This window comes from Tiliqua scincoides, chromosome 2 (assembly GCF_035046505.1).
Source record: "Tiliqua scincoides isolate rTilSci1 chromosome 2, rTilSci1.hap2, whole genome shotgun sequence".
NCBI classification, from domain to species: Eukaryota; Metazoa; Chordata; class Lepidosauria; order Squamata; family Scincidae; genus Tiliqua; species Tiliqua scincoides.
The window spans coordinates 220,492,647-220,514,548 of NC_089822.1; the positions used below are offsets into that span (position 1 = coordinate 220,492,647).

At 41.3% G+C, this 21,902-nt stretch overlaps 1 protein-coding gene across 3 annotated transcripts in view; it reads left to right on the plus strand.

The window, feature by feature from the left end:
• FLNB (filamin B) overlaps positions 1-21,902 on the plus strand; it is a 98,533-nt gene that overhangs the window by 52,677 nt on the left and 23,954 nt on the right. Inside the window, exons 17-33 of one of the 3 annotated variants that reach the window (XM_066618025.1) lie at positions 1,527-1,617; positions 1,817-1,986; positions 6,259-6,376; positions 7,585-7,847; positions 9,182-9,779; positions 10,082-10,255; positions 10,356-10,518; positions 11,105-11,265; positions 11,595-11,762; positions 13,615-13,707; positions 14,549-14,672; positions 15,389-15,545; positions 16,781-16,970; positions 17,819-18,066; positions 19,474-19,551; positions 20,187-20,289; positions 20,983-21,123. In XM_066618025.1, coding sequence (XP_066474122.1) covers positions 1,527-1,617; positions 1,817-1,986; positions 6,259-6,376; positions 7,585-7,847; positions 9,182-9,779; positions 10,082-10,255; positions 10,356-10,518; positions 11,105-11,265; positions 11,595-11,762; positions 13,615-13,707; positions 14,549-14,672; positions 15,389-15,545; positions 16,781-16,970; positions 17,819-18,066; positions 19,474-19,551; positions 20,187-20,289; positions 20,983-21,123 — 3,040 coding nt within the window. The remainder of the gene's footprint in view (positions 1-1,526; positions 1,618-1,816; positions 1,987-6,258; positions 6,377-7,584; positions 7,848-9,181; positions 9,780-10,081; positions 10,256-10,355; positions 10,519-11,104; positions 11,266-11,594; positions 11,763-13,614; positions 13,708-14,548; positions 14,673-15,388; positions 15,546-16,780; positions 16,971-17,818; positions 18,067-19,473; positions 19,552-20,186; positions 20,290-20,982; positions 21,124-21,902) is intronic. The other 2 variants (XM_066618023.1, XM_066618024.1) reach the window with 2 other exon arrangements.

Here is a 21,902-nt window from a genome sequence, read left to right on the forward strand (position 1 = left end):
GCCAGTTTGTTGCTGTGTAAGGCTCAAGGGAAGTTTCTGAAATAAAATAGTAACTTGAGCATAACTCACATCTTGCTAGGACTTAACTTTCCAAATCGTGAGAACCAAGTCTTTCTGTGTGGCTAAATTAGTTTGGACTTTTGCTATTACCACCCTTACTCCTGAGATTAATGTTGCCTGAGCAAACTTACACTTTAGTACAAGTGGACAGGGAAACTTAAAGACCTTACTTGTTCTTTTGCATATTTGAAGGGTAACTCTATGCAAAAAACTATGCAATGAACATTCCTCAATCTACTCCCACAATATCTCAGTCATTATAGTGGGGCTGGCATTGACAGCATTGAAGTCAATCAGTGCTTCCAATAAACTTCCACTCCAAAAGAAAGTTGGAATTCCAGCTTCCATAAATGGCATCATAAAAAAAGGAAACTCAGTTTCGTATCCTACAAGTCCCGAAGGGGTATAAGGTTGCTGTACAGCCTCTCATACCTTGGCTCCCTTAAGTATCTCCTTAACGTAGATTCTCACTAAGCATGAAGACCGTAAAATAAACTGTATTGTGCTTGCTCTTAAAGTAAACTTTGTGTTAGTACTTAAATGTTATAACAAGGATAGTGTAAGTTAAGCCATTTCTGCCTAAAGTTACTTATACACAACAGGGATCAAATGTGTACACCTGTGGGCTGGGCAGAAATGGATTAAGCAAATCTTTAGACAAGGAAAAGGGATAGAAATCCTACTTTTGTGGAAATGCTACATCAGTGACAGAAAATAGTGCTACACTTAATGTCAATTCTCACAGCTAGGATATGTGACCATACTATGACCTAAACTATATGGGTTAAAGAGCTACTTAAGTTTTTAGAATAGTTCATGGTGTCTGTATGTTTAGAACAAACTTAGTCTATACAAGATATTCCTATTGAGGTTCAAGAAAAAACTTAATGAGGTAGATTAGATTCACTTATGTACTTGGAAGTTAAAATATGAAATAGATCCTTATATAGTCATTGTCGCTAAACTTGTGTCAGACATTTCCTCTTGGGAGGAAAGCAATGATCTAAGGGCACTTAGGGGAGCAGAAAATGTAATATTTAGTAAAGCGTGTCTCAAAGTTTGTCCACTGCTGTACCACTTCATGTAGTCCACCTTGGAAGTAGTCCACTGGAAGTAATTGGCATTGTCATTGTCAGTCACTTCTGGAATTGGAGGCCAGGTGCAACAAATACTGGTAAGAGGCTCGGGCAGGTGGTAAGGCTTTTTTGAGCATGGAAAAAGCACACGCTGAATCTCTGCCTGCCAAGTCAAGCCCCCTGTTGCTGCTTGTTGTGTTGTGGTCCTGCGGGTACTACCAGGCACCAGTGGCAAAAGTACCTCTGGTTGAGAAACACTGATTTGGTACATACTGGCAAGAGGTGCTTCTACGTTGCATGGAGTCTGAGTGGATTTCTTATTTCTGTAGACAATGTTGCTAGAAAATGAGAATTTTGCTTGCATTAAAATGAAACTTTATTGTCTTGAAGGAAATTCCTACCAGTCCTTTCAGAGTGAAAGTGGAACCATCACATGATGCAAGCAAGGTGAAAGCTGAAGGACCTGGACTGAGTAAAACTGGTGAGGATTCAGATTTGAAATATGAAATCTCGGATTGCCTAAATTACAACTTGCTTATCTCTGTATTGTGGTATTAAAATACTTTGACATAGTTCAAGTAATAGACTAACATTGGGTCATGGTGCCTTAAGATGGTACTTCCTTGGCATCAGCATTATACCTTTTTTGAACTTATTTATTCCACTTAACTGTCTTTTAGGTGTGGAAAATGGGAAACCAACACACTTCACTGTGTTCACAAAAGGTGCTGGGAAAGCCCCTCTGGATGTTCAGTTCAATGGCCCCATGAGTGGAGAAGCTGTAAAAGATTTGGATATCATTGACAACTATGATTATTCTCATACTGTAAGATACACTCCAGTTCAGCAGGTAAGCTCACCTATAGAGCGCAAATACTTCTTTAACTTGCAGCAGCGAACTTGATATAATGGAACAGCAAATGCCTGGTAAATGAAAAGCTTTTGAGTTCTACAACATGGTACCTCCTTTTCTGAAGATATTGCAAGGAGCAAGGCTATGGCATAAGCAAATTATATTGTTGAAGAAAAAGCCATTGCTGTGCGTGGCACTTACGAAGGAACAAAAGGACCTGTCCCCTTGATGCTTGTAATCTAAGTATTAGCAAGGCAGACAGGAGGGAAGTGGAGTTGAACAGTGGTCTTCAACCCTTTTGTCATGACCCCAATAAACACAGTATGAGACTGGTAACCCACTATTAATACCGTCCTCTTCCTGGGACTCTGTCTGCCCACTCCCTGCCCCCTTGTCACCCATTCCCCACCCCAGTAATGTCCTCCCAGCACTGTTCACTGTAACCAAATATTATTATTAGAGAGCAGATAGCTTTCACTAGTGCCAGGCTTCATGGTAACTATTTTAGCACAGTTGCCAAGAACTTGAGCCGGACTGGGACATAATCTCCTGGTACCTGAATGGGTACACCAGATGCCTCCCTCTTTTCCTGGTGGTGCTTGTCCAGTGACCTTTGTCCTTTTTTATTTCTGTAAGTTGTTGCAACCCCACAAATAAGGCTTCTCAACCTTGTTGGGTTATGACCCCAAGGTTGAAGAACATTGGAATACAATATAATTTAGGGTACACTTAATCCTGTTTAAAATAGGGTCCGGTGTTGTAACAAAGGAATGTTTAGATCAAAATCTGTTTCCAGTTACTGAATTAAAATAGCCTTTCTTAAGCCAGTCCTTGCTCTATCAAATTTTTTAGTGTTCCCCTTTATTCCAAACTTTGGCTATAATTTTGATATTTCTGTGAGCAATGTTGCTGTTGGCCCTGCTTCAAGCAAGCAGCAAAATAAGTCAGCAGGTTGTTCTGGATTAGATTTCCAACATCTTGTTTTCAGAAGAGATGGCATTGACTTCTGTACAGTGGGGGGTTTATGTCTGTTATGATCTGTTTCCCAGTCTAAGCCCCATGCTTTTTATGATGATATGATTCATACGATATATTTTCCACCTCGGCCACAACAGTGTTATGATGTTCACATTTTAGTTCTGCATTCTGTGAATTTTATTTTGGTTTGATGCTAGTAGCAGGAACCCTAATGTTAGCTATTGCTTTGAAATGCTTCTCATGGGCATTTGCTGGGGCAGATGGAATTTACTGGTTTTCTGAAACAGTGGTGCTGTGTACTATACTTCAGCAGTCTGCAAATGTGGATGCATTTAAGGGCTGCATTCATAAGTACAGTTGACTCATGTCTGAGTCCTTTGGAAGGTGGTTTGCTCTAGCTTCCTTACACTTCAGAAGTTCCATCTCTTTCCTAAACTGATCAATTTCATGTGCCAGGTGCACACTAGTGGGATTATCTTGTATACTCTGGTTTCTTTTCAGATCATATTCTACAGAATGTGGTAGAATTCAGTGTTGTACCAATTCAGGAGAAGGCTGATTTATGAATGTTTGACTAGACTCTACATGTCTGACCTTACACTAGGAGAGAAGACTAAACCCTCTCCCTGATATGTGAATTCTATTATCAGGGGTCTTCTGGCTTTGTGGGAAGCTTTAAAAAAACGCGCACTACAGTACAAAATTTCCCACCTTTTCTAAGGCATAGGACAGCCCTAAGATGTTGAATTACTCCTATAATATCTTTGGGCCTTCTAGCTTAGATTAAAAGTGCAGATAAACTTGGTAAGTTCAACAGTGGCATTCTGCCAATGATCAAAATTATAGTAGGAGGTGGTTACTGTTAATATTGCCCTGTTTGAACAGTGCACCAGATATATCTATATCTTTGTGACTAACTTGACAAGGGCCTTGTGGGGGAGGGAAGAATGAGAAGGCTTAACTAAATAAGGGGTGGAGTAAGCAAACATCACTGGCAGCCCTTTTTCTCTTTCCAACTTTAAATATATCAGTGACAAATACTAGTTCTCAAACACTGATCTACTTCTATCCCAGTGAAAGCGTAACTTCCATTCTCAAACTTTATCCAAGGGGATTAAGCTGCAGAACTACCACATGAAATGCACTTTAGTCACAGGGAGTTAACATGTTATGCTGTGTTGGCCTTTGCCCAAGTGGCTTAGCTGAAAAGTCTGACTTTTCAAAAGTATCCTTTCTACAACCAGCCTCTTCTCCTATAAATTTATTACTGTTCCTTTCTATGGAACAAAAGAAGGCCAAAGATTCAGTATGCCCTAATCTTGTACCCACGCGGGAACATAGCAGGAAGCTGCATAGTAGTTTCTAGGCAGTAAACAGTTCTCATTTCTTGGCACCTAATCAGTCTGCTATACAGAAGCAAAGTGAAGCTGCCCTTAGGTTTTCAGTTGAGCTAATATAGTGTGGTTTCAGACTAATAGGCAAATTGCCATACAGTGAATTTTGAGAACCAGGAAAGTGATGTTGTGTATGGTGGAGAGGGAACAAAGCTGATCAGGTGTAGAGGAGGACGTATATTTACAGGTACACAGAATTAGGTTTTGAATGTGTTCAATCTTTTGAGCTTAAGCTATTTAGAGTTGCTGGTAAATAACTGATGTCACAGTCCCCCAAGCCATAATGGTGCAATTGGAATTGCCTGCCAAACCCTGGCTTATGCTAAATATAGTTAAGAAGCCTCATGATGGCTTTAGGTTCTTAGCATATAGCAGGCAACTCCCGATTTAGAGTTGCATGTCTTGTTTTTCTGTTTGGACTTGGCTCCAAAAATTCATTGCATAGGTGTCTCCTGACTACGGAGCGGAAAAGTGGAATACCAACATTTTGCATGGTGCAGTTTTTTTAGGTGGATTGTCTAGAGCTGTGACTTGTCAATAGTTTGAATCTGGAAGTAATGGTGAACAGGTTAGCCCAAACTTGGGCTTACAAATGGGCTCAGTCCAGTCATGAGGCTGACTGAAGCAAGTACACTGATTAATGGACTAGAGGAGGCAGCCAACTGATGAGAGGGTATCCTGGCTGCCTACTAATTTACCAAGGCCCACTGTCCACCCAAGTGCTTCACCATGTATCTTGAATCTGTTCTAGCTCATCCTCTTTTGCTCCCAGCATGTTCTGCCCAGCCTGTTGAAGCAGAGGCTGACCAGAAGCAAGCTAGTGGTAGAGCTATAAGTAAGGGGGCAGAACAGTCTGGGAGCTAGGAGCTCTGCTTGCTTGCATAGCTGCATTAAGTAGGCTGAGTGAGCATGTTTAGAGCAGGGCTGGCTCTAATTTGGGTGGGTGAAGAGATGCTGGCAGCAGAGAATGAAAGGGGCGATTCTGGAGCACTGCTTCAGACACCATTTAGGCCAGACCTACTTACAGACCTACTTCAAACCAATTTGGTATTCAGGTCTTGACAACTCCTTACAACCTTGGCTTGAGCTCATGTGGATTTGGATGTAAAAAACATCATTTTGATGTATTTTTGAATGCAGCCTTATCCTTTCTAAATTGCTTTCTCAGAGTTCCTTGCCCTTCTAATTAACTTTGGATTTTTTAAAACCCGAGAGCATTGTTGTGCTTTTTCAGTGTTTACAGCACTCCCACAGGACTACTGTGTGTTCTTTGGGCCTGCCCTGAGAAGGCATTTTGAAACATCAGTTGGTACAAAATGCGGCACAAGTTTCTAATTGGATCTGCTTGCTATGATAGCAGCATTCTGATTTTTGTAGCAGTTTCATTGCCTACTAATTTTTTAGCATTCAATTCAAGGTTCTGGTTATGACCTTATGAAGTCCTCAACAACTGGAGACCTGAATCGCTTGAGATTGATCTCTCCCATATGCACCTTTCCACACACTGTTGTCATTCTGAGGCCTTGCTCTGAGTGCTCTTGCCTTGAGGCATGCCAGGCATTCATAGGAGCAAACCCTTCTCATTGGGGTCACTGACCTAGAAGGCCTGGCTGGCCCCTTCTTTGCAGTTCATAGGATATAAAAATCTGTCTTCCAGTCTGCTTTTTTGAGAGGGTTTATGTTTTTCAGTGTGGGTATGTTGTAAGCCACCTTCGGTTGCCACAGGCAAGAAAGATGGTTAAAATGTTGTAAATAAAACTTGGGGTCAACTTCTACTTGCTTGACTTCTGGAAAAATGTATGGGGGAATTAAAGGGGCAAATGGTGAATACTAAACCACTAGCTATTTGAGTTGCTGGGGTGTTTAATGTCCTATTTCAATACTTTATCCTCTCCAGGGTAGCATGGACATTCTGGTGAGCTATGGTGGTGATCCTGTCCCCAGAAGCCCTTTCACTGTGGGTGTTGCTGCTCCACTTGACCTGAGCAAAATTAAAATCAATGGCCTGGAAAACAGTGAGTAGACATGTTGTGAGATTTATACTAAAAGATGATTTTATGAATGGAATACAACAGCAGATTAGATCTTGAATTTGCAGCCTTAAAATGTTCTTTAGCACTTCTGAAGAGACAAAAGCTGAATAGAGCTTGGTACACCTGTTTGCTGTTTAAACTGTAATTGACACACCTTTGTTTTGTGAAAATAAGAGCAGAATTTCTGCTTTTGCAGGTATTAAAACAAGTTATCCCTGCTAATTGGGTAAGAGGCACTTTTTCAAGTGGGTGCTCCTCTTTTTAGCAGGGTAAGAGTAACTGGCCCACCTCACCCCAGCACTGTCTGTCCTAGTGGCTGTCTGCTGGTGTTCTTTTTGCATCTTTTTAGATTGTGAGCCCTTTTGGGACAGGGATCCATAAGTTATTTGATTTTTCTCTGTAAACCGCTTTGTGAACTTTTAGCTGAAAAGCGGTATATAAATACTGTTAATAATTAATAATTATGGGCCTCTAAAGGTCAACTCTGTGGTACTAGAAGGGACTTATCAGAAACAAATATTTCAAGTGTTGTAAGAATAAAACAATATAAGGAGTGGATACCTTCCTGAGAAAAATTCCACCCTTTTGACCATTGCAAGCCCAAATGGACTGTCTGGTTTTAAACTCAGTTTCTGCTTGCCTGTACATAGCATTTAGCCTTGCTAGAAACATGATCATGACAATGAGAGATAATGTTGGGATTGTGAAGAATTTCAGAATTTCAGTAGAATTCCTAGATTCCAGTGGATGACTTTAACCTTGGCTAAACAATTGTTTACTTCTACATTATAGATCTGACCAAACATTACATCATATTTATAGGTATGATGGACAATTCAAAGAGGGTCCATAGAAATAATTGTTAAATGGTTTCTTATGCTAGCTTGTTACCTGATGTCCCTAATTTAGCTTTAACTCGACTGAACATGTCCTCAAAATTCCTTTTTATTAAAAAGGCTATACTGAGAGGTTGTAAAATCCTTATTGTGATCTTTAGTATAAGCTTTCTTGTCATGCGTCTTCCTCTAGGTTGGCTTACCAAATAAGCTGGCTTAAATTGCGCTTCTAATTGAGTTTCAGTAGTTTCATATATTTTCATATCAAAGTAGCCATTTAAATCTGTTATCTGTCTAATGATGATCAACAAAAATTAAGCATGCTGAAATGAAAATGTTTTTTCCCCTCCAAAGGAGTTGAAGTAGGGAAAGATCAAGAATTTCTGATTGACACTAAAGGAGCTGGTGGACAGGGAAAACTTGATGTGATGATCTTAAGCCCTACCAGGAAAGCTTTACCATGCTTGGTGGAGCCAGTTGTAGGCAAAGAATGCAGTACTGCAAAGTATATCCCGAGGGAAGAAGGCCTTTATGCGGTTGATATAAGTTATGATGGTAATCCAGTCCCAGGAAGCCCTTACACTGTGGAGGCCACTCTGCCACCAGATCCTTCCAAGGTAAGGGCATTTCTAGTCCCTGTTTCGGTGAGTAATCTCCTCTGTTAAGTTTGGGAAGATTTAAAGTATGTTATGTTAAGCTATTTCCTGATTATATAAGGCAGAGAACAAACTTGAGCTTGTTCCTAGCAATTCCCAGACTTGTGATAGTAAAGGACTCTGTAGTGCATAGCCCAGGGCAATATACTTGAGATATAAGTTCATGGACCCTTGCCAGAATGGCCATCAGATTTCTTAAGAAACATGGAAAATAGCATTTGCTTTTGTTAAATAGCAGAGAGGCATTGGTAGTTACCATGTGTATGAGTTCACAACACTTGGCTTCTGTATGTCCATTTAACATGGTTCCAGTACTTTAGATGTCAATAGAACTTGAGACTGCGGCAAATTCATATAGGATCACACTTTACTTGCAATGGAAGGAATTATAGAGTATTGCTGTGACTAGATTTGAATTTCACTAGGGCATTTTTTTTGTCATAATTTAAGCTTGTGTTTCCAGTAGTGTGCCCCCCCAAATCTGGAGGTCCTGTATCATGATTTCAGTTATCCCTGGATAGAAAATATATTTTATTTAAAATTTGTCTTCCTTCCCAACCAGCCAGTGCTGCCCTTTGAAGTGCACTGTGTGTGGCTGTAGGCTTTCTTGCAGCACCTGTTTCAATGGTGCCCTCTGGCCTAGAGATGCTTCAGTGGCTGTAAACACAGAAGCAACCAACTACCCTGTCACTCAGACAGTAGGCCTCTGGGACTTAAAGTCTGCTATCTGCAGATGTGGTACTATATATAGGGTTCACTATTATTCATAGTTTTGGGCATCTCCTGTACTTTATTTACAGTATCTTTATCCTGCCTTTCTACCTGTAGGCCTTGGAATGTATCCCCTGCAGATACTGGGGGACACACACATGCTACTGTAATGCATATTGAGTCTTTATAATTTGATCCATGTCTTCCTTTATAGCATCTCTTGAGGAAATATGGAGTTTTCAAAAGGAACATAACACATGGATATTTATAAGACCAACCCCGATTTGAAATTCCATCTTTTATTGTCTTTACTGATTGGTTTCAAAATCAATTAAACTAATGAGAATCAAGTTGATGTAGTTGCTGGCTGATGAGGTGAACTATTGCTGTTTGTTGCCTTTAAATAGAAAGTGGCACAATTGGCTTGAAATTTTGCTGATGTGGTAAAGTACTGTCAAATTCAAGAAGTGCAGGAATATTTCTCGTGTCCAGTTGAGACCATGGGGTTAAATTGCTAAAGCTGATTCTAGAAACATCTGAAGCTGCACACTAGATATTAACTGTAGTATCCGCCCAACCTTTAGGTGAAAGCCCATGGTCCGGGCCTTGAAGGAGGCCTTGTTGGAAGACCAGCAGAATTCACAATAGATACCAAAGGAGCTGGAACTGGAGGTCTAGGGTTGACAGTTGAAGGACCATGTGAAGCCAAAATAGAATGTTCTGATAATGGTGATGGCACATGCTCTGTCTCCTACCTTCCTACCAAACCTGGCGAATATCTTGTGAACATCCTTTTTGAAGAGGTTCATATTCCTGGCTCCCCTTTTAAAGCAGACATTGAAATGCCATTTGATCCTTCAAAAGTTATTGCCACAGGCCCTGGGCTTGAACGTGGGAAAGTGGGTGAAGCTGGATTGCTCAATGTGGACTGCTCAGAAGCTGGCCCTGGGAAGCTGGACATGGAAGCTGTGTCTGATTCTGGTTCGAAGGCAGATGTTGATGTTCAAGATAATAAAGATGGGACCTATGCGGTTACATATGTGCCCCTTTCTGCTGGGATGTATACACTCAAGATGAAATATGGTGGAGAACCAGTGCCAAATTTCCCTACACGGGTCAAAGTTGATCCAGCTGTGGACACAAGCAAAATCAAAGTGTTTGGCCCAGGAATTGAAGGAAAAGGTAGGTACTTGATCCAGTCTGTTTGAAGGAAAGTTCCTAGAGGTATGTTAGCTGTTCAGAAAAACACTTGGAATACTAAATTGCATGGCCTTCCTTGTTTTTGATTTTTGTACTATTTGATTTTAGCGTATCCCTAAGTTAGGAAGGTCCTTGTTGGTAGTAACGGAGTAAATTCTTAGGAGGGAGACTGTGGGAAAGAGCAGAATGCTCCAACAGAGCTATGCTCTGTTGCTGTTTGAGGGTTTGAGCCAACTTCCATCACCAATTCAAAATGTACCTTGTTTAAAATATTCACTATGCAGATGTATTCCGTGAAGCTGCAACAGATTTCACCGTAGATGCCAGGCCTTTGACAAAAACCGGTGGAGACCATATCAAGGCTCAGATTGCAAATCCTTCTGGAGCTGCCACAGACTGCCTCATCAAAGACAATGCTGATGGGACCTATGCGGTAGAGTTCACTCCCTATGAAAGAGGTACGTGCTATTGACTTTGGGGGTGGGAATGGGAAAATGAGTTTTGTATTCAAGACTTTCCATGCTATCAAGATTAGCTTCAGGGGTATTCTGCTTACAGGGCCTCACACAGTTGATGTGACCTATGATGATGTGCCTGTTGCAAACAGTCCTTTCAAAGTTGATGTTACAGAAGGATGTCATCCTTCACGTGTGCTGGCCGAAGGAACTGGACTAAAGGAAGCTTTCACAAACAAACCAAATCCATTTACTGTTGTAACTCGGTAAGCATTATGGGCTTTACTCTGGAATATTCAAGGGGAAATGGAGGGAGCTAAATGGTACTTGCGGGAGAATATATAAACCTGGAAGGTCTGTCTATGTAGATAGGTAGTTAAAATCAAACTACAGAGATGTGCGTGCTCCCACTAAAACTGTTCAAAAGGGATCAGTCGTGAAGCTAAACCAGGACAATATTGGACCTCCTCTTGGTATTGCTGCAGAGCTGTTTGCAGGGCAGGTTCCCTGCCCCATTCCTTGAATTTGCTGCTTGGTTCTTGATGGCTTCACCCAGGTTTCTTTGCATGTGGTTTACCGGGACGACTGCCAATTTGCCCACTTATGACTTCAGCATTTCTGAGGTTAAAATGAAATTCAGCAACTAAAATCATTAGTCAAAACACTAAAACCCACCTTTACTGTAGGTTTTAAATCATTCTTCTCAACTGTCTAATAAACTTCTTTCATCTGGAGTAAAATGCAGCACTGCACAATTAGATGCAGTAGTAGCCTAGTCAGTTGAATTTAAGGGAGTCGTAGTTCCCGTGGGAGTAATAGAAACATCTTAATATTTTGATGTTTTGTTTGCAGTGGTGCTGGAATTGGTGGCCTTGGGATAACTGTCGAAGGGCCTTCAGAATCTAAAATAAGCTGTAAGGATAACAAAGATGGCAGCTGTAGTGCGGAATATATCCCTTATGCTCCAGGAGATTATGATGTCAATATAACCTATGGAGGAGAACACATCCCTGGTAAGATTTCTTGTCTCTTAGGTATGGCTCTCAAAGTAAGACTATGACATAACCTTCATATTGGTCAACCTTTCAAACACTGATCACACTGAACTTTGCCTCTGTTATGGAAGAATGCCTCTGCTCTGTTCTCAAAATCTGGTATAATCCAGAGTTTTGCAAGATTTTCAGCAAGCAGTAGAAATGTAGGCAATTTGAATCCAACTCCTGTTAAAATTTATGTTGGAATCAAGAGGAGTAAGAGCTATGCTGCCTAGAGGGTGGCTACTATTGGTACTAATGTGTGTTCTGTTCAGTGTTGGTTAAGCTTGCTGTTGCTATGTCTGTAGGTAGTCCATTCAGAGTTCCAGTGAAAGATGTCATTGACCCCTACAAGGTGAAAGTTGCAGGACCAGGTCTCGGGACAGCAGTTCGTGCCAAAATTCCCCAGTCCTTTACAGTGGATACCAGTAAGGCTGGAATAGCACCTCTTGAAGTTATGGTGACAGGACCCAGAGGTAACAAGTTTGCTCCAATTTACTATTGAAACTTTGTTGCTGTGTGCAGGCAAACTACAGAACTATCACTATGAGTGCAGTGGAATTGGTGCTAGAGTGGAGTGCCTCTTGTTGGCAACCTTCAGTCTCGAGAGACTATGGTATCGCGCTCTGAAAGGTGGTTTTAGAATGGCGAAGTTGGAGTGTCCTCTCCAGTGTGCGAAGCCTGGGTAACGAAGGTATGGAGGATAGGCTGTTACCCATGCAGCAAATCCCCCCTCTCCACGTTGCTGGAATGGTCCAATGGAAAGGCAGAAGCCAATACGGTTGGTTCCAGCAGCGTCACAGGAGTTGCCAGAGCGTGACTGTGTTCAGCCACAAACTGCCTCAGGGACTCCGGCTCCTGATTTTGCCTCGAGGTTGACTCCTGAAGCCTTTTCCATAACTGGATGTAGCCACAAGGCAGTGGAGGTTTGGGATCAGAGTTTTCCTTCTCTTAGATGAGCTGCCTTTCCAGGCTGACGAGGCTCATCTACCCGTTTGTAGAGTCTTGAATGCCTCTAGGTGTCCTTTAAGTAGTATGAGTGGTTAAGTCAAGATAGCCTGAAACTCAAAACCTCATTAAGCTAGCTTATGGTATAGACTATGCTACACAGAATTTTGCTAACTAGAGTGCTGTTCCTTTTAACAGAAGTACATGTATGCCCAGAAGCTGTGTGATCTAGGTGGTTCAGTACTGAGTGTGAAATTAGTAGTTCAACCTTTGAGTTGTATATTGTAACTTACTAAGAATTCTTGAGTTCATAGTGACAAGGACAGTGAAATGCATCTCTGCCAGAGGCCTAGTCTTATGTAGAAGTGTGGCTGCCTTTGAGTTGTTCTGGTCCTCGAAGAGCAGAGGACTTTGGGAAACAGAAGGTAAAAGCAAAAGGCTGAGATAAGGGGGTGGTGCTACTGGAAAGGAGGTTTGGAAAACATGTTGAATCTGAAGAATGAGGGCACAGCAAAAGGCCAGAGGAAGGATTCTTAGACCAAAATGGTACCTCTGCAGCTCATGGTAGCATGTGATGAACATTGAAACTCATTGACTTGACACAGCAAGCTAAATCTTAAATTGCAAGCCTTGACATCTGCGGACAGGGGGTGGGGAAGGTTTCATGGTTGCTGCAGTTGTCTGGTCCAGTGATGAATAGAACAGTAAGTATTGCTTTTATGGGCTGTCATTATACTGAACTAGATAGACACCAGCAAGGACAAATTTAATGCTGTCTTGGAGTTGAAATAGCTGCAAATTAAGATCCAGGAAAATTCCAGACTAACATTCAGAATCTTAAATTTCACTTGGTATTCCAAACTTTATCTTAACTTGAATGGATTAGATTATTTACACATCAGCTTTGACAATACTTTTTGGTACGACTTCTAAGCTACAGTCTGAAAACTGCAACATTTGGCACACCAGTGCTTAGGTGTATCAAATGCTAAAGTTTGACCGTTGTCAGATGCAGAAATCAAACATTTTGGATGTCGTACTAAAATATTTCAAAATTGGAAAATTTGAAACCAAAATTCACTACTGGATTTTGGGGAGCAAGTTCATTTTGACTTTGATCTAATTCAACCTTGCTTTTGGGATCTTCATTATTGGAGCTGGAACCTTGTCTTCGGGGTTGGGAAGCAGTGGTGTCTGAATAATGGAGCTGTATATGCACTGCACCATAAACCTGTCCTGAATGGGACACTCCTGGTCTAACATAGCTGTTGCACGTGTACCTACTCAGCTCTGTCATTGGTTCCAAGCTGAACATCTCTCTTATAAGGGACAATTGAGCTCTGCTTTCAGATCATTAAGTTAACAGTTTTTTAATTCTAGCTGATGAGACGGATTCCCAGTCGTGGCGCAGTCCACTGAAAGCAATTACAGAGTTCTTTAAAGGTGACCCGCAGGGTGAATCTAATGAGACAGGTTTGCACTTTCACTAACTACATGTGCTTAAACAAATCTTTAATAAGCTCTTTTGCTATAAATAACTTTCTGTGAACGACCTTTATTTAAAACTTCCTGTGTAGCTGCTGCTGTGCTACTAATCTGTCAATGATGTACCCTTTTTACCAAAACGTACATTTGCATATGCTTCTGTTTTATCCCTGATTGGAATTGGCTGTAAGCATGTATCTAATCGCATTCATCTTGGCAAATCTGCTGTGGAACAGCTGCATGTACAAACTCATGTCTTGACTGCTGGAGTAGGCTTTACGATATCTCCATCTTGAACTGGTCAATCATTAAACTCTCCGGGATACATTTCTCCGGGATACATTGAGAAATTTAGTGGGGAACACAACAAAATCACTAACTGTTCTAACCCAACAAGTCACAGAATTGAATTGGATGTTGAATCTAATCAGTAGTAGTATGTGGTAGTGTGAAACAAAATTGTCCTTCCTGTTTTTAAAAGCTTCTATTTAAGTGTGCCTGATAACTGACCTAGCCAGCTGTCTAATTTTGGAACAATAAATTGTTCAAACTCCTGTTTGATAGTGAGTGTTAGCTTACAGCTGTTGGAGGTGAGCCAACCAAGGAACTGCTAGTGATCTCACCTCTCTAATTGGTGAGGTCACAGACTGGGAATGATAGAAATTGGCTTATCTGAGCAAACCACAAGGCAGATGTCTGTGCAGATTTCTTGCAAGGCTTTCTAAATCAGCATTCTGAGTTTATGCTTGAAGCAGTAAAATTCCTCAAAATATCAATGCCACAGTGGAAGGCAACTGAATGATTAAAATGTGGCCTCTTTCCTACTTAGGTTTGGCAGAGCCTGTTAATGTAGTTGACAATGGTGATGGCACTCATAAGGTGACATACACGCCTATGCAAGAGGGTCCCTATACAATTGGAGTGAAGTACGCGGATGAAGACATTCCTCGCAGGTAAGAATGTCTGTCAGCCTCGAGAGGAGAGAGAATGAGGCAGTTGATGGTTCTTATTTATATAGTTTCTGTTAATTGCTTTTTAGACTTGAGATGGTTTGTAGCTTTATATTGCTGCTAAACTTGTTAAGTTTGAGTGTTGGAACTTTGAGCCAATGATTCTGTTGTATGCATGGCTGTGGGAGATGGAAAGCCATGAAGTGCTGAGCAGAATCTAGCAAACATTCTAATGCAGTGGTTTTTTAGAGACCAAACTCCAAACTTTTTAGAGGCCCTAGAGACTGGTGCCTGATAAATGCCAAGGCATTTGGCTGTAATAGTGATTTGGCACCAGTGTTCCCCTCCCCCATGTAGCAGATTGTTTAACCCTTGATGCACGTAGCCTAATCTGCACTGTCAGTTTTGTGAGCCACCATAAATTGGGTCATGACTCAGTTTTGGGAACCCCTGCTCCCACAGTTTGGGAGTCACTGCTCTAGAGCCTAATGTATCCTCTAGGTAGAAATGAAGGGATGACTTGTATGTGTTTACCCCACCTCCATCAATCCCAAGTGCCCAGCTAGCTTGTGCATTTGACAGTCCAGATGCAGTGTTAGAGTTGAGACATTAAACATGTCTCTTCATCATGATGTCACTTCTTAATAGCTCTTCTACTAGACAAATGTGAGTTGTTTCCAATTGCTGAAACATAATTGGTTTTTATGTCCTTTCAATAGCCCTTTCAAAGTAAAAGTACTTCCAACATATGATGCAAGTAAAGTGACAGCTACTGGGCCTGGCCTCAGCTCCCATGGTGTTCCAGCCAGCATGCCTGCAGAGTTTGCAGTCGATGCTAAAGATGCTGGACAAGGACTTCTCTCAGTACACATAACAGTAAGATACTGCTGCTGCTTTTTGTGTGGTGGTCAAATGTGGGCAGTTTCAGCATTCAAAGTCCTCATTTACCTGAACTCGAAGTACCTGGTTTATTGAATGTAGGTGGAGGAGCTAGAACATTGCATTCTGATGCATCATGGAAAATCACGAGGAGTTAAAAATGCAGCTAAGAACAGAATAGAGCACTGTCTTGACCGTATTACCAGATCTAGTATGGCCACCTGCTGACTTACTTTCAGCCAAAAATTGTGGATCCTGATAGTGGACGCTCTGGGTTTAGTACACAAAGTGCTTTTAAACATGAACTCTTCTTGGCCTCATCAGATTCTCTAAACTAGGCCAGTCTGCTTTCACCATGAATGAGCATAGACAAAGTTTTGTGGCAGGGCCAGTACATGCTTTGGAGCTAATAATAGCTGTTTTGGACTTTGTTTCAGGGCACTTTTGTTACAACAAACATTGGTTTGGATATAGTTAACCCCTGATGTCTCAGTGCTGTTTGTTCTATTTAACATTCAAGTATCTATTTGTAATTGGACCAAGATAAGTCCACATATCATATGTGTTGAAGTGTTTCCAGAAATCTATACTAAAGAGATTTAATGCAAGATAATACTAGGTTAAAAATTTGTTAAAAATTTATAGGTTAAAAATTTGGTAAAGGATTCTGGTTACAATTACTCTGGGTTAAATTCTGATACATCTAACATCTGTCCAGCAACATTAAGACATTCTGTAATGGTGTCTTTATTCTTCGTTTAGGAATATCTCTTGAGTTAATACTTAAGGTAGTCTCTGGCATTCACTGAAACAGCAAATTGATATAAAAATAGGCTACTGCTTATTCTGGTATTTGTTACACAGGGAAGATGAGTTGCCAATTGTTGCATTGTCAAAAGCACAGTTCCTTGGCACATCTTCTACTGGCATCCAATGCCCGTTAATGTATTTTTTTTCTTGTGAGATTCAGAGAACATTGATGTTGAGTCTGTCCAAATGTGATTTCCTGATCATGACTTGGTACATGCTCTTCAACAGCACACTTCTATATTACCAGCTCCAGTATAAATGAGTGAACAAATTAAAGGCTAGTCCTGTGTCTAACATACAAAGCGTGTTGTAGAGATCATATTAAGCTAAGAACACTAGTGTGTCAGGGAAACTTTTGCTGGCTTAAACTCTTAGCTTGCCACTTGTTAGTGTTAATCCATGGCTTCATTCTGGATACCTAGGACCAAGAAGGCAAGCCAAAGAAGGCTAACATTCATGACAATGAGGATGGCACCTATGCAGTAACTTACATACCTGATAAGACTGGTCGTTATTCAGTTGGCATTAAATATGGTGGGGATGATATCCCTCTTTCTCCATATCGAGTCCGGGTATCGCCAGCTGGAGATGCCAGCAAATGTCTGGCAAGAGGTAGGTTTCTACTGCTGTCTCATCTCCTTTACTGTTGGTGCTTGAACAAAAGGTGTGACTTTTCTAAGACAGAAGAGTAACATCCATTGAGAGAACATACTTTGGAGAAAGCTTTCATAAAAGCATTCAAGAAAATTATCTGCTTTATCTTGTGTCTCTGCTTGCTTTGACACCTTAAAATGGCATAGTGGATTTAAAGTGTAGAGGCATTGCTAAAGTATGCCACGTTCACCTTTGCCTGCCTTTTTCTCCTATGTGGCACAACAGTAGTAGGTAATATTCTGCTCAGTTGGGGGGGAGGCGTCTGCATTGCCCATGCAGATGGTTAGATTCCAAAGTGAACCAGGATACTTGTACATTACGTGTTGGGCTAAATACTAGCTTTGAACTGCAGGAGAATTTCAGTAAATTAAAGCCCCTCATTGGAGTGTACTATACAGTGATCATACATTTTCAAAGCATTGCCCTTTTGTAAAATACCAAGGCAGACCAACTGGACGCTTAAAGTTGTAGTCCCTTGGCAATTGTGGCAAAAGTATTCAGTACTGAGGCTGCCAAAACATGAGAAATGCATCCTAATGATAGCTTCCTGTTTTAATCCCAACTCTTCACCTCACATGTAGCAAGTTTAATCATTTGGGAGAGAACTACACTTCACATTCAAGTATTTGGGAGAGAACTTGGCATATCTTTGCTTGCTTGCAAAAGGTTTGTGGTAGCCTCTGAGAACTGCCGTTTTGGCTTCCACATCATAGAGACATAGACTACCAAGAGAACTGTATGCTGCTTCCTTGGCAAAGGCTATGGGAAGATACTGACACGTGTGATGCTGATTGTCTCTCTTCCAGGTCCTGGCATTGCAGCTACTGTGAAAACTGGAGAGGAAGTTGGCTTTGTAGTAGATGCTAAATCTGCAGGGAAAGGTAAAGTGACATGTACTGTCCTGACACCAGATGGTACAGAAGTGGAAGCAGAGGTCATTGAAAATGAAGATGGAACATACGACATTTACTACACGGCTGCTAAACCAGGGACCTATGTAATTCATGTTCGCTTCGGTGGAGTAGACATTCCAAACAGCCCCTTTACCGTCATGGTAAGATGACTGACTGCTTAGTCTTGAAACTTTGTGTAAATAAAGCTTAACTGGAGTATGGTGCTGATAAGTAGCCAACAAAGTAGTTCTAATGAGTAGTCTGATGTGTACCTGAATACTTTCTGTTAAATTGGCATTGGCCAAGCCTTCAGAACACCTGCCTTGGTGGTTGTGACAAAATAGTGTATTCTGGGATGGGGGGGGGAAGTGTGTGAATTGCATTCCACTAGACTTGCCTATTGAACATTTGTCTCCTTTGCAGGGTTGGGAGTGCTTGTCTGCAGTTCTTTTAATTGCAGTAATAGTTGAGTATGACTGATATCACATAAACCAATGGAGTGAGGGAAGTGCTGCTTCTATTGGTCATGTGTGATCATAGCCAATTGGGAAGATGAAGCCTTTTCAGGGCAATGTGTCCAGAATTAGCAAATGCATTTGTGGTGATCCCTGGTAGATTTATGGTGATAGAAACACCTTTCAATGCTCACTGAAGTGTTTATGAAAATTCCTTCCACTTCTGGCTTAGTAAGAGGTTTTGCAACAGGATAATTTTTATAGAACATCCAAAATTCTAGTCAGTAAGTAGTTTTGCTTGAGTAGTTTTGCAAAAGACCTAGAGTCTTTTGTAGGAAGAGATCATTGTCCATATAACACATCTGCTATCAAGGTACATCACTATCACCCCTATATTTTATTCACTTATCTGTTTAGCAACTGTAGAACCAATTGGTGCCTTTCCAGGTGCCATTCTGACCCACCAGTTGCCATCTGCTTCTGTGGAACTGTGCTTTTGAAGAGAGATCAGATCGGTTCTACAGTTGTAGATTTTGGTGCTGGACAGATGGCATTAATCTAGATTTTGAACAACTTTCCCAGCTTGCAGGGTCATGAATGTTTCCATTCATCTTTCAAGTGATTTATTGTTTCTCCAGTTGGAGGTGAGCTGGAAGCAAAGTCTTTGATTTAAAGAATGCTCAGTTGGGAGAGACAAAGACACTGCACTCAGCTTGTTTGTGTGGTCCTTACTACTTGGTCTGGCAACTGGTACACCAGGACCAAATTTGGGCACCTAAATGGTACCATTCACTTCCCCTCTGGCTTAGTACTTGCCAATACTATAACCTTATTCCCCTATCAAGGAGTGGCAGGGTTGTGGAAGAGGGAAGCAAGAGGTGGCTGGAATCTGTAACAAAGGACTCTGGGGCACATTGTGGCTCTACTCAGGCAACTGGCTGGTTGACTTGAAAGCAGTGTACCAGCTTCCTTACCCACTGCTTTTGACCTGGCAGGTGCCTCTGCTGTGCACAAATGATGCCTTGGAGTCCTCTACATACTCTCTGACTTGTGATGTACTTGGTATGAAGGAGGAGTCTCTTAAACTTTACCTTGCCTTTTGCCACTAACCAGGCTACAGATGCAGATGAAGTTGCAGTATTGTCTCAGGAGCCATTAAATGCAGCCGCTCCCCCTGGATTTCATCCCTGGGTACACGGTTTTTTACACTTTCTTCCATGTTACATTCAAGAAACAGCTGCCCATCTCTTGGGATTTCTTAAGCTTTCTTTCCTTTGGTCATATTTCCTAGCATTGATGAAAATACTACTCTGGGGGGTTTGGATTTGATTCAAAAATCTCCCTTCATTGCTGTGCTAATGATTTCTTGAACACCTTTTAATATCACAATCATTTTAAAGGTAACTGATCCTGTCTGTCCCCAAAATTCCATGTCAGTAGCTTGCCATAAGGTGACAAATGGTGTCTTTTGGAGTATGATTGCAAGATTACTTTGACCATATTACTCTGGCTTAGTTCTGGTTTCTTCGTTGCTTTAAAACAAACTTTCTTTCAGACCACAACAAACTTCAATTCTTTCAGATGGAGCTATCCTGCATCTTGTATGTGCCAAGCGTGCCTTGCATTTTCACTGTTCATTACCTTTAAAACATTATCTCAAATATGTTTCACTGTGAAGCATGAGTGGGTATCTTAAATGGGAGCAGAGTCAATTTCTGCAGTTTAATGGTGTCTTCATTCTGGATACATCTAACCTGATCAAAATAGCTGAACTAAATAGTGGAAAGTTGTTCTTCCAAAATGACTTCCACTTTTTCCTGCTTTAGGTTACAGAAGAAGCTTATGTTCCTGACAGTGACATGAACGGCATTGGATTTAAACCTTTTGACATGGTTATTCCTTTTTCAGTAAGAAAAGGAGAAATAACAGGTAAATAACACTCGATATACACAAATACTGGAGATCATTCAGTCTATCTGCTATGTTGTACATGAAAGAAAATGCTCTTGATATTGTTTTCTTCAAGAAGAAAGTTAAAGCACAAGAATGGTCTCTAAAATCTTTCAACAAGTCTACAGTATAGTTTGGCTTAGGCATACTCATTTGGCATACTGGGAATGAAAACTACCTTCTGGAGCAGCTGATCCTCAGACATTCAAAATAAGCACATTTTTACCCTGTTTTTGTGCATAGTCCTAAGGAGCAGTCCTGACCAGTGTCTTAAACTGAATTCTAAATACTTCAGCTTTGGCAGGTGATGGAGGAAAAGCTGGTTAAGCACAACCTTGAAATACAATTCCTGTGAGTAACAGATGCTGCTTTACCCAAATAGCCAAAGGTATAGTGTATCTGGCTTTAAGCCAATTCTGAAGGGTATGGCTTGCTCAGTATAAGACTATAAATGAATCTCTGAATGGGAGCAGAGCCTTTTGCAAGTATCTGAAAGAACTGCAGGAGGATCCATATGCCCTATTTGTATTAACTTCTTCCGTTTTGAATGGTTTTCAAAATGGGTCCCCAACACGGAGTGAGAGGCTAAAGTGAAAATGCTGAAACAGATGGTTTTGCTTTTGGCGGAAAGCACTGTTCCTTGGAGTTCAATTTGATCCTTATGTTTTTCAGGAGAAGTTCACATGCCCTCAGGGAAAACTGCAGCAGCAGACATTGTAGATAACAAGGATGGTACAGTCACGGTTAGATATGCTCCCATTGAGGTTGGGTTGCATGAAATGCATATCAAATACATGGGTAACCATATTCCAGGTGAGTACCAAATGATTTCAGTAAACTATTTTTGTTTTGTAAGAATATCTTGGCTTGTGAAATGTGCACAATTTTGCTTTTTAAAGTCTTGGATGGTGGCTGCTTCAGTCCAGTTGGTTGCCTTAATCTCTGTTTATTGCTCATTTTATGGGAAAAATGAGAGCGAAGACAGCAGGAATTCATAATGGGTTTAAAGTCTACGCCAGATCTGAAACAGATTTGGCTTTTGTGGAGTCATATTTGTGGCCTTTTCTTCATAATCGAGCTGGAACTTGTAATTTAGTATGACGTTCTACTCAAAAGTTGGATAAGAGGTTACAATAGTGGTGTGTGGAATATTGGGCTGCCTTCTTCTAAACTATAATCTGTGGAAAGGATAAAGCTATAAAGAGCTCAACCCAATTTCCTAGTGATTATTATAAGATTATAAACTTGGCTTCTTGTACCATACTTTTGGTTGGCACACTTACACCATCTTGGGAAGATGTGAAAAACTTTAGGCACAACTCAGCCCTTGACTTGGGAGGGTCACAAATGTGCCGTAAGGCATGTTTACGCCTCCTTAGGAGTTGGCTAGGCTGGTGCGCAGAGGTGTGCCCGCTTGTAGAGGCGGGAACAAGCCTCTGTGCCAATGGAGGCACAGAGGATTACGTCAGCCTGGCTGGGCCAATGCAAGCTTCTGAGGTAGGAGGGAGGCATTCCTGGGTGGGGGAGGGCGGGCAGTGGGCGGCCCCAGGGGTGGGCGGGGAGTGGGAGGCAGGGCTGGGATCTGGCAGTTA